General features: G+C 46.0%; 2 protein-coding genes across 2 annotated transcripts in view; both read left to right on the plus strand.

The window, feature by feature from the left end:
- LOC308403400 (NACHT, LRR and PYD domains-containing protein 12-like) overlaps positions 1-12,969 on the plus strand; it is a 309,314-nt gene that overhangs the window by 234,326 nt on the left and 62,019 nt on the right. The gene's annotated exons all lie outside the window — the stretch shown is intronic.
- LOC308403775 (uncharacterized protein) lies at positions 4,293-6,508 on the plus strand. The gene is made up of 2 exons (XM_080893508.1): positions 4,293-4,599; positions 4,914-6,508. The coding sequence occupies exons 1-2, from the start codon at positions 4,518-4,520 to the stop codon at positions 5,303-5,305; spliced, it is 474 nt and encodes a 157-aa protein (XP_080749634.1). The 5' UTR covers positions 4,293-4,517; the 3' UTR covers positions 5,306-6,508.

Raw genomic sequence — 12,969 nt, forward strand, 5'->3', positions numbered from 1 at the left:
ACGTTTTGGGCTTTATTACTACTGGACTCGCTGTTGTTATTAACCCCACATCAGTCTTCCCAGTAGACCAGAGCTTCTCTGGGACCTGCTTAAGCTCCGGGTGATCTTTGACATCTACAACATATCATTCTGCTGTGTCATTCTCACTCCCCTGTAAATGTGTTTGTGGTGTAGTATGTGTCACCCATCCCAGCTTTTTACGAAAGATGCTGTGCTGCATGTCTGTCTCCCAACCCCCTCCAGCTTGCTGCCACATTCCAACACTCTCCCCCTGTCTCACCAAAGATGCTAAGTCTGTCCACTCAGCTGTGCCACTCTTTGTCAGTGAAATGTGTGGTGTTTGCCCTGTAAAAAGTTGTTGTGCAGCTTCAGAAAGGATCACACTACATCCAGCCATGTTTTCACCATCAGTATATATTGCTTTTATGGTGATTCTCTGTGGCCCTAATTTCAGCACTTTATGTGTGTAGGCCTCATCAGGCCCAGGCATGGTCTTAAATCTCAGTGTGACATGCAAGTCTTCTGGTGGCTGTATGTCATGGCTAGTTGTCAACATTTCCTCAGCTGCAGCTAACAGTTTACAGTTTATTTGATCAGGTCTGGAGGCCGACAGGTCAAGTGTCCAGTAATAATGCAAATCCCCACTGTCCTGATGAACCATTGTCTCAGCAGTTTCACCTTTTCCTGCAGCTATCATCCCAACGGATGTTGGAATTATTGAAATTCCAAGTTTCATCATCATATCTCTTCCCAAAAGGTTCACCGGACAAGTTGGGCATATTACAACTGAACTCTGAACTGCCTCTCCTGTGGTAGGATCTCTAATCCACACTGGTTTAGAGATTCTATGCTGATTTAACTGACCATTTGCAGACTTCACATAAATTATGCCATTTGAAGGATCAACTCCTGACACATGATCTTTTAAAACAGTTTTATCTGCACCTGAATCACACAGAAATTGAACAGTTTTGCCTTGCACAGTTAAGGTGCGAACTGGTGTTACTTCTTTCCCTGACAAATTTAACAATACTTCAGTCAAATCTAGAGTTTGAAACACAGGCTGTTGTAAATTCTGGCAAAGTAAGGGATCATTTGTACATGTATGTGTGTTAGCAGTGTCAACAGGTGCTAGTCATTTATTATAATAAGGGTTTCTTGGATCAGGGCGTTTATACTCTTCAGGCATGCGATCAGGACACTCCCTTGCGTGATGGCCCGTTTCCCTACATTCATAACATTTATCAAATCTCTTGTCCCGTTTCTCTTTAGGGCCCCAATTTCCTCTACTTCTCTCACCTCCGCCTCTATTTCTTCCCCGTCTGAACTGTCCCTGGAAAAAGATTTCATCCGCTAAGAAAGCAGCGGCCTCAGAGTTTTGTGACTTCTTTTTTTTATTTTTAATGACTTCCTGTGCATGGCGGGCCCAGTTCATGCATTCAACGGACCCGTCAGTGTTATGACTAACATTTTGTTTTCTGATGAAATCAGCAATGGGTGAATGAAAGCCATTCATCAAAGCATGTTTTAACTGCTGCTGATATGGGCTGGCCTTCTCTGCACTCTCTTCAAGGCCGCTATGTTCTTTGAAAACTTCCTCTAATCTTGCCCTGAACTCATGAACATCTTCTCCTGCCTTCTGAATGCATTGGGCAATTTTGTTGTAATCTACAGAAGCTTTAAAAGTATTTCTAAGACGCTCATAAACCCCATCAACTTGGCCTCTTAAATTTGCATGGCCATAGGGTAGGACAGTATTACCATCCCTCCCTGTGTAGGTGCCTCGCACCCGAGCCCAGTTATATGTGAGACACTTCTTAAAGGTGGCTTCTGTTTCCTGACCGTTTAAACGGTACGAGGAACAGAGTTGCTTGTGTCGGGTGATAAATTCATCAACATTAGTCAACGGGTTTCCTAAATCTTTACATGCCTCTGCACATTCAGATTCAGTCCATGGCCTGTAAACACAAATAACACGGCTTCGGTCATCCTCAACACCAAAATGGGGATTTGCGACCTCCACCATGGGAAAGGTATCATGGAAAGGGGAGGCAGGCATAGCAGATGCACTCGCCTCATGGCTTTTAGATTTGGATCTAGTGTTATAAGGGCTTAAATATTGTGCTGCGGCATCCCCAAACTCCCGCCGTACTCTATCCTCCTCCTCTCTCTCTCTCTTCTCCTGCTCCTGCTTTTCTTCCTCCTCTCTGGCCTCTCTCTCTCTCTCTAATGCTGCTCTACGCTGTTGGTCCTTTAAAGTCAGCACCACTGAAGTAGACCGCACCGTCTCATCTTCAGGTTTCACAGCTAATGCCTGCAAAGCTGCTCTCTTCGCATTCACTGCCTCCTGTCTTTTCTGCGCCTGCTCTAACCACAATTTAGCGGACGCCAGTTATAACTCTCGCTCCTGTTTCAATTTCCCTGTCGCACAAGCTGCTTTCACTGTCAACTGGTCTACTAACATTTGACATTGTCCTACAACCAATTTACCTTCAAAATCATATTTCTTGCGCCAATGTCCTAAATACTTTGTTCTACCGGGAGCAAATTTCACCATAAACTTCTCATCGCCCTCTGGCACACTCTTGGTTGCTTGGGAACCCATAATAACAACAACAGCCGCTGACGTCACAGACCACGTGCTCTGCTCTGCACGCACTCACACAACAACAACAACAACGACGACGACAACAACGACAACAACACAAAATAGGCCTACTGTCTCAACGCAGTCTCACACAGGGCTGCGCGCTCTGCCGCACACAGTGGCAAAGACTTACATAGCAGTGATCACGCGCTTTATCGCACACAGTGATAAAGACTTTCAACGCAACCTCACACAGTGGACGCGTGCTTTGCTGCACACAGCGGCAAAGAATAGTCGCACACAGTGACTACACGCTTTATCGCACACAGTGATAAAGACTTTACAACTCAGCCTCACACAGTGGCTAAGATTTTTCACATACCTACTTGGTGTTGCTTATTGCGAGTAGCATCAGTCCCGAATCCCGGCAATCGCCATCCATCGAGGAGAAAAACAGACGGCTAATCCACCGGCCCGATGACGAATTCTCACGCCTCGGGACTTTGTTGCAGGACCTCTATAAGTCCTGGCTGACGTCAGTCTTTCGGTGTGTCTCTTTTCCCCTCGTTGAACGTCGACTCTAGGGATCCGGCTCTCGAAGGACCAATTAATGATAGGTTTGTAGCATAAACCTACTCGCTGGAACGTTAAGGACAATCTGCTACGCAGCAAAAAGCAAGACACAAGGCACCAAAGTTCTCTGGTTTACCCATGCATGAGGGAGACCTGCCTGGAGCCAAGTGTCGTTCCACCACTTGACCACCGTCAGACTCTCAGCCAGGCTCCCCATAGCACTCCTTTTATTGTGGTTACATGAATATGCATAGGGTCATTAACATATGACATCTTACATAGGTATACATGTGAACAAAGAATACTGTGTGTGTGTGTGTGCGCGCGTGCGTGCGTGCGTGCGTGCGTGCGTGTGTGTGTGTGTGTGTGTGTGTGTGAGGTCCAGATGTGACCCTGTGAAGACTCCCCAAAGCTGGTGCCAGGAGTCTAGCGGTCCATCTGAACAAAAGGCTCTTATACTTAAACAGATATACGTGTGTTTGCTATACCATATATCAGCAAGAGAAGATACGGCCTTTCCTAGGAGGTGTGTAATCTATGCCGGAACACTCTGTAGAGGGAGTGAACGCACTCCCCCTTCATGCTACACAGAGCTGTTACAGACCTTCTAGGATGAGACATTCTTTCAACCTACAAATGATTATACACCTCTAAGCATATATGGTTAAATATTTCTTAATACAAATGACAATAACAAAATCTAAACCCATCATCACCACCCTGTATTGTCATTTTTTAAGGCTATACGGCGTATATATATCTTCAGCTCTACACCACTTGTCACCATTTTCAGTGCAGGCTTCATTTCATACACACATATTAGCCTTAGCATCCATGTCACTCTGCTGCAACAGTATGTAATTGGTAAAGGTGTTAGCAATCATTTTATTCACCATCGATCTAAACCCATCATTTACTTCCAATATTTGTCGCATCTGCGGCAGATTTACTGCAGACTCTGATCAGGAAAGTGAGACGCCGAAAGAGAGGAAAGCGAGCCGGCGCACTCGTGCGTCTGAGGAGACGCGGACTGCGAGCTGCTCTTCCTGGGATCTTCCTTTCCAATGTACGCTCACTCAGGAATAAGATAGACGAGCTGGCCCTGATGAGAAGCATGAACAAGTGACGGAAGTGATGTTGTAGGTGACGTCAGACGCCGGAGATTTTGGCGGAGAAAAAGCAAATGGTAGCATAGAGTTTAACAAAGGTTTTCCAAGCTTCAGTATTACCAAATATACTAATCAATTGTCATATAACTAACAACATCTGTTTTATCATCTCTAACACCCTGGAGGACAACGGGGAGAGTTTAGACGCTCTCCAAGATTACATCGACCGCTGTTTTCAAGATTTAGTAATGCATAAGGCCCAGAGTGCATCTTCCCCGGCCAAAATCGAGACGCCGTCATCGAAGAGAAGTCGCCAGGCAGACTCCCCCGGTACAACATCGCCTGCCGGCAAAGACATCGCAGAAATCCTGGAGTCAATCGACAAGCGATTGTCCAGTTTCGATGCGAGGCTGTCCTGGTGGAGATCTTACACCGGGAATTTAAATCTCTGAGAGAATCCCTGGAATTCAGCCAGCGGCAGGTGGAAACGCTTGCCGCTGAAAATGCCACGCTACGGGAGTCGGTTAAATCTCTCACCGATAACGTGACCCAGCTAAACATTGAAAATAAAAAAATAAAAGAGTCCGTTATCGATCTACAAGCCCGTAGCATGAGAGATAATCTTGTGTTTTCTGGTATTCCAGAAACTGCCGGAGAGGACGCAGAGGCAACGGTGAAAAGCTTCATTAAAATCCACCTGAAGCTGCCGGAGGACACCGTAAAGAACATCGACTTCGATAGAGTACATCGCTTGGGGGGCGCGCGGTCGCGGACCGGGAGACCACGGCCTATTGTGGCCAAATTCAGTCAATTCAAACAGAAGGAACAGGTGAAGAGTCGCGGCAGAGAGCTGAAAGGAACGGACTTCAGCGTGAACGACCAGTTCCCCAAAGAGATCCTGGAACGACGCAAGGTCCTGTTCCCAGTTCGACGTAGCTTTATCCAGAAAGGCTCCCGTGCTGTCATCGCTGTGGACCGGCTCTACGTGGACGGACAGCTGTACCGCGACCCCGGCACCACACCGTGGTTATATTGACTGCACTCCAGATAAGAACCCGCTACACTCTTTTCTTATTCATTCACACTTTCTCCTTTAAAATGTGTTTAACCTAGTAATATCAGTAGGATGTCATAGCAGATATAACACCGTCACCCTCCGTCATTGCTTTAATTGGAATGTTTCCGTTTCGTTTCTTTTTTTTTGTTGTCGCTCACAGTTCATGTGGTTTCTTTCTTTCTCTTGTCTTTCACTGCTGTGGTCACCTACTTCCCCACTCACCTACAAACAACACCCTCTATTTCTCCATATTTTCACAACACGATCACGCAAACACATCAGCTCAACGGCAGCACATTCACAACAGCCTCACAGCACGCACAGACTTGCAGGACACATAAGCAAGCCACGCTTGTTCATATTAGTGAATATTCACACACATAGTCAGACTTATGGAGTCTCTCACCACACTTCTTTTTCTCTTTCTATTTACAAACAAGGGATGTTTCCATATTCTCTCCACCTGTCTAAACGAAACACCCAGCATACATCATTAAACATACACGCACAATTAAGGGCATGCTGAGGTTTGTCACATGGAATGTAAATGGAGCTGGCACCAGAGGAAAGAGGTTAAAAATATTTAACCAGCTTAAAAAACTACAGGCAGATGTTGTTTTATTACAAGAAACTCACAAACCTGTCACAGGTTTAAATGAACTTAAAACACCTGAGTTTCCTAACGTGTTTGCAGCCGGTTATAATTCTAGACAACGGGGAGTAGCAATTTTAATACATAAAAATGTTAATTTTACAGTACTCGATACAGTTATAGATCCAGAGGGTAGATTTCTAATTATTAAACTATCAATATTGAACAAAAAACTATGTATTGTTAGTATATATGGTCCAAATGTTGATGAACCCTCATTCTTCCACGGTTTTTTTAGTGCACTCTCTGAACACCTTGATTGCACACTCATTCTTGGCGGTGACCTCAACCTTGGACTAAATGAAGAAATGGATAGGCTCAACACAACAGGAACTCAGCGTAACTGGCAGTCCACAAATATAATCAAACAGTATATGAACGACTTTGGTCTTTGCGATGCATGGCGCTCTCTTCACCCCACCAGTAAGGAATATACTTTTTTCTCGCATGTTCATCACTCTTACTCTCGTCTGGATTATTTTTTGGTCAGCAGCTCACTGCTGTGTGACATTTCAGACACTGAGATTCATCCTATAGCTGTCAGCGATCATGCTCCTGTATCTTTAACACTAATGCACAAGAATAATACTACGCCAAGTAAAAACTGGAGATTTAATATATCACTACTTAAAGATGAAGACTTTATTAAATACTTTAAAAAGGAATGGACTTCATATTTAGACTTTAATGACACTCCCGGAATATCTGCTTCTGTTCTATGGGAAGCAGGGAAAGCTGTGATGAGAGGTAAAATAATTTCTTTCTCATCACACAAAAGAAAGAAGAAAACAAAAATATTCAGGAATTAGAAAAAAACATCAAATCACTAGAAGAAGCCTACGCGTCCCACCAAGATCAGGAAACATTGAACAAAATATGCAAAACAAAACTAGAATTAAATGAAACTATTAATAAAAAAACACAATTCCTTATACAAAGACTTCGCTTGCAGAATTTTGAACACAGTAACAAATCAGGTCGATTTCTAGCTAACCAGCTAAAAATAAATAAAGAAAAAACAACTATATGTGCTGCTAAAGATTTATCGGGGAACACAATATATGATCCTGGAAGAATAAACAACATTTTTAGGGATTTCTATGAAACTTTATACTCACCACAAATAAACCCATCTAAAAATGAAATTGATCTGTTTCTTGACAACGTAACTCTTCCAAAATTACTAGACAGTCAAGCAATGGAATTGGATTCGCCACTGACGCCAAGTGAACTCCAGGAAGCCCTGATAAGTATGCCCAATAATAAGGCTCCAGGTCCAGACGGCTTCCCTGCAGAATTCTACAAAGAATTCTGGACAATTTTGGCACCAGTATTCCACAGCATGTTGCAGGAAATCGAGGAAAAGGGCAGACTACCACCAAATATGAATTCTGCCAACATTAGTCTCCTGCTAAAACCAGGCAAAGACCCTTTATTTCCCTCAAGCTATCGTCCAATTTCTCTTTTAAATGTAGACCTTAAAATAATCTGCAAAGCTCTCTCAAAGAGATTAGAGAAAATGACCCCCCTCTTAATTCATCCTGACCAAACTGGTTTCATAAAAGGTCGGCACTCCTCAACAAACACTCGTAGATTACTTAATTTAATAGACTACTCATACGATAAAAACATCGAAGCCATAATATTATCTCTAGATGCAGAAAAAGCATTTGACAGAGTTAATTGGAAATTTTTATTCGCAACTTTACACAAATTTGGTTTTGGAAACTCTTTCATAAACTGGATAAGAATATTATACAATTCCCCAACAGCTCGTATCAGAACAAATGACCAGACATCCTCCAGCTTCTGTCTCCTGAGGGGCACCAGACAGGGATGCCCACTCTCCCCCTCACTTTTTGCAATTTTTATCGAACCTCTAGCAGCAGCATTTAGACAGGCTACAACAATTAAGGGCATAAAATGTAAGAACATAGAACATAAAATCAGTCTCTATGCGGATGATGTGTTGCTTTTTCTGCAAAACACACAAACCAACCTCTCTGAGGTAATTACTTTAATAAACTGGTTTTCAAGAGTTTCAGATTATTCAATTAACTGGCCAAAATCTACAGTTCTCCCCATTAACTGCTCCTTCCATAATTCTTCCTCTGCCCCACTGCAATCCGGAAATATTAAATATTTAGGTATTAATATCTCTCCTAAGCTTTCAGACTTAACTAAACTAAACCACATCCCACTTCTAAAGAAAGTAGAAGGCGATCTGACTAGATGGAAATCTTTACCCATATCACTCATGGGAAGGGTCGCCACTATAAAAATGATGATCTTGCCAAAAATAAATTACTTATTTTTGATGATCCCTAACAAACCATCACAAGATTGGTTCAGATCTCTGGATTCATATATTTCCAAATTCCTTTGGAAAGATAAACCCCCGCGTATTAGCTTAAAAACGCTACAAAGAACCAAGGATAGAGGAGGATTAGATCTGCCTAATTTTCACCAATACTTCTTAGCCAACAGGCTTCAGTTCATCTCAGAATGGTTAAAACATACCTTCTTAGTTGAGCCCTGGCTAGATGTTGAACAGGCACTATGCAAGGATCTAGAGATTTCAGACCTACCATTTATTAGCTCAAACATCAAAAGACATGAATGCTTTAAAAGTATCAACATCAGCTTTTCTCTAACAGCATGGTGGGAGTTTCTAAAAATAACGGAGTCTTCATTAATCCCATGCAAACGTACACCTATCTGGAATAACCCTGACATATTACAAAACAATAATATGATTAATTTCCCAGAATGGAGTTGTAAAGGAATTAAATACTTAGAACATATATTAGAGGGAACAGAATTTATTCCATTTGACAGACTAGTTGAACAATATGGGATCAACAAGACAAGATTTTTAGAATATCAACAAATTAAATCCATAGTAAAAAAGAAATTTAACCTCAGTCAAGTTGAATTACAAACACCACTAAGTGCGGCACATTTTCTTACTCTTAAATCCCCCAAATTATTATCTAAAATATACAGAACACTTTCTAAATTAGATGAATCAATATCCCTTCCTACTGCAAAGTGGGAAGCAGATTTATCAGTCAACCTAGACCAAAACTTCTGGTCTCAGATTTGCTTAAAAACTTTTAAATTAATTAAAAATCCCAGTCTGCAATTAATACAATACAAAATACTTCATAGAGTGCACTATACAGGTCATCGGATGTTCAAGATGGGCTTTACATCTTCCAACAACTGCTCACACTGTCAAGGCAATACACCAGACAATTACATCCACGCTCTTTGGTTCTGTCCACCAGTGCAAAAGTTTTGGCGCGAGATATGTGAAGACTTATCAAAATGTCTGAAATGTAACATTCCAACCTCCCCCTTAGTGTGTTTGTTGGGCAGCTTAGATAATGTCACTTCAGAAAAGAATATAGCCCATATGATCTTCACTGCCCTATGCATAGCCAAGAAAACAGTCCTCATGAACTGGAAAAATAAAAATAATCTTAATTCTAACCAATATAGAAATTATCTATTAGATTACATTAGTCTTGACACAGCCTCTGCCACCACATTAGATCAATTGCTCTGGGCCCCTTTTATCAGCTCCATCACCTAGTGGGGGTGGGGGGTCATAGTTTGGTCCCGCCTTCACTGTTGTGATTGGAGAGGGGGTAGGGACAGGCTTAGGGCGTCGGGGGGTTCCCCGGAGGCATCTTCCTTGGGGGGCTCAACCCGGGGTAGCGGTCACGTCCGGTTGAGGGCTCTGTTGGCTCTCAGGTGACTGTTTCCTCGCGGCTGCGTGCAGCGGGGCTAGGGGAGGGTTTGTGCTGACGGACGCGGGTTACTGACCTGGCAACCTGGCTGCCCCTGGGTGGGTCCGGGATGGGCGTGAGGTTCTGGGGGCGCTCCGTCTCTGGGCTGGGGCCCGGGCCGGGCCTCGGGGGCTCGGGTCCTGGTTGGTGTGTTGCCGGGGTTGTGGGCGGGTGGGTGCATGGGGGCCCGGCCCTGGAGCAGGGTGCCGCCGGTGCATCGAGCCGCCTGGGGGGCTCTTCAACTGGTGGGGGGGATGGTCACATTTTGCAGGAGCTTTCTTCTCTCAGGAACTCTCTGCAGGAGGGGGAGATACAGGAGAGGTGGAGGAAGATCTCAGCCTGGGCGTTTACCGTCTTATGTAGTCTGGAAGATGTGTGGTTGGTGGGGTGGGTGCAGTTTTCTCTGTGGTGGGGTTGGGTGGACTGTCCAGGGCTCTGTGGAGCCGGGGGGCGCTACTGCACTGGGCCCCGGTCTGATGGGCCTGGGCCCCCCTTCCCTGGCGGGTCGCGGAGGGTGGGAGTGCCTACTGGGGTCAGCGGGGGAGCTGGCCCCAGGGAGGGGTTACCTGCCCCTCCCTTCCTTCCCTCCCCATCTCCAGCTGCCTCCCTCTTCCCGCTCCTCCACAACCACCCACACATGCAGGGCCTTGGAGTGGGGGTATGTCACCAGGGTGCAGAGGAGGCTACCCCCCCCCCCCCCCCCCCCCGTCCCCTTCTGGCTGCCTCTGCCTCAATTTTATCCCACAACTTAGACATTCACATTATTCACACTCTCATTACACATACATATAGGATCTTGGGGGTGGGCACAATCACGGAGTCCAAATCACCATCAGGGTGTATACCTCACCCCTGACGTCGTTGCCCACCTCTCAATTTTAAATACACTTAGTCATTGAGGGTTAGCAGGAGGGACTATGCGCTTACCTGCTGCTCCTTGGCAGGTAGCTCCATGCCCTCCTGGGTTTTAATTGCACCTTAGAACACATATGCATCAACACTACAATGAGCGGGTGGAGGGAGGTTTGGAGTCTTCTCCCACCCCCATTCTCTGCGGCCTGCTGGAGCGGGAGGGCTAGTAGGAGGAGTTGGCCGTCCGACTGCGGTCTGGGGTGTGGGGCCTCCCTGCTGCTGCGGAGTCGGGGTGGTCTGCCTCTCCCCACCGCAGGGAAAAGGGTAACACCACCTGGGTCTGGGTGCAATTCCCCCCTCCAGGGGCAAGGGTACCTAGACCCGGTTTGTAGAGTACGCTTGGGGAGTGTGATTGTGTGTACAGCGTCTCTTTATGTCTGTCTCCACGTTGGTTGAGTGTGGAGTGAGTGCATATGAGAGCATGAGGGTGGGAATGGATGTTTGTGTCTGTGTGTGCCTGTATGTCTGTGTCTATATGTCAGGTTGGGTATCAGACGCCACCTCTCTGGGGACACCTCAGGCCCTCCAAGGTTTGGAGGCCTATCTCCACCCACCACCACCTCCCCTGCCGGTGGCGGACTCCCTCAGGTGTCGGTGTGTTGGTGGTTCTTTGTGTCTGGGGGTGGGCGTCCGGGTACACACCGGCTCACTCCTTGGCGGCCGCTTGTCGGGGCCTGGGGCCTGGGGCTCGCTCGGGCCCCTTTGGAGGTGGGGTGCCCCCGGCCTCTCGGCCTAGGGCTCGGTCACTCAGGCGCAGCTGGGGGCCGGCGGAGCTCACGGGCGCGTCACTGCAACTCCCCCTGACTTCTGCTCCGCGGCTGCTGGGCGAGCCCTCATCTGGGACTCTCCTCAGCTCTTACTGGGACAGTGGCGCGGCTGCCCCTCTGTTGGTCTTCCATGGTCTCTTGTGTTCTGGGGGCCTCTGGATGTCTGGAGTTTTGATCTCCTCCATACCCGCTTCACACCCTGGAGGACGGGGCTGTGGCCCCCCCACACTCCCTAGCAGATCATTACATGGAGAAACCTTTGGAATGCAAGCATGCTGATCCACACAGGTATGCACACATGGGTATTCACAGACGCGGACTAAAGCTTTCTTGGCTGCTGCCTCAAAGCACACTGTGCGCTGTCTATCTTGCGTGCTGCACAATATCGTTTATTACTTAGTAAATACTGATATCTATGACTAGCTAGTTTATTGTGATGGTGCTTTGTTTTCTCTATTATTATGTTGCTCTTTGTTGTTTGCTGTCTCCTCTGTTTGTTTTTGTTTGTTTGTTTGTTTTTGTTTTTTTTCTCCATACAGGTGACCCAGGAGTTTTTTTTTTTGTTTTGTCTCTCTTCCCCCCCCTTCTCACCGTCTCTTCTCCTCTTTGGTTTTCTTTCTTTCTCTCGCCCTCTCTCTCTCATTCATTCCCCCTGTCCTATTTATTAAAAAAAAAAAAAAAAAAAAAAAAAAATGACAAAGGATGAACTGAAGCTCTGCCATCACGTAATGTCGCATACTGCTGTTTCTGATGTCATTTAGAAGAAAAAAAAAAAAAAAAAAAAAAAAAAAAAAAAAGAGAAGCATGAACAGAGACTTTGCCTCCTCCTGTGTCTTATGTTTTACGGAGTCATGGCTCTGAGGACATCCCGGACTGGGCGCTCAAGCTGGAGGGCTTCGCGCGGACCGGCAGGCCTCTCTCTCTGGTAAGACCAAAGGTGGAGGTGTCTGCTTCTACATCAATAGTGGCTGGTGCACAGATGTAACAGTGATTGCTCAGCACTGCTCTTCCTCTCTGGAATACTTTTTTATTTACTGCAAACCGTTTTATTCTCCGCGGGAGTTTGCTTCATTCATCCTGGCCGCTGTTTACATCCCGCCAGATGCAGATGCGCAGGCAGCTCAGTGCGCACTCGCGGAGCAGATACTGCACATGGAGCGGACATTCCCGGACTCTCTCAATATTGCTCTTGGGGACTTTAACAAAGCCAATCTGAGCCATGAGCTTCCCAAATACAAGCAGTATATTAAATGCCCGACCAGAGAGGAGAGGACATTAGACCACTGTTACGGCACGATCAGCGGGGCCTATCGCGCGGTGCCCCGCGCTTCACTCGGACTTTCTGACCACGTCATGATCCACCTGATCCCCGCGTACAGACAGAGGCTGAAGCTCTCCAAACCTGTCGTGAGGACTAAAAAACTGTGGAGCAACGAGGCTGTGGAGGAGCTTCGCACGTGTTTGGAGTCTACAGACTGGGACACAATGAAGGCTGCTTCTAACAGCTTGGACGAGTTT

This window comes from Rhamphochromis sp. 'chilingali' (genome assembly GCF_963969265.1).
Source record: "Rhamphochromis sp. 'chilingali' genome assembly, chromosome: 1".
NCBI lineage: Eukaryota > Metazoa > Chordata > Actinopteri > Cichliformes > Cichlidae > Rhamphochromis > Rhamphochromis sp. 'chilingali'.

Excerpts from the sequence above, each read along its gene's own strand:
- LOC308403775 (XM_080893508.1), top strand. The coding sequence starts at position 4,518 with ATGCATAAGGCCCAGAGTGCATCTTCCCCGGCCAAAATCGAGACGCCG. Across the intron at positions 4,600-4,913 it reads TCGCCAGGCAGACTCCCCCG|AAACTGCCGGAGAGGACGCA; the intron begins GTACAACATCGC and ends CTGGTATTCCAG.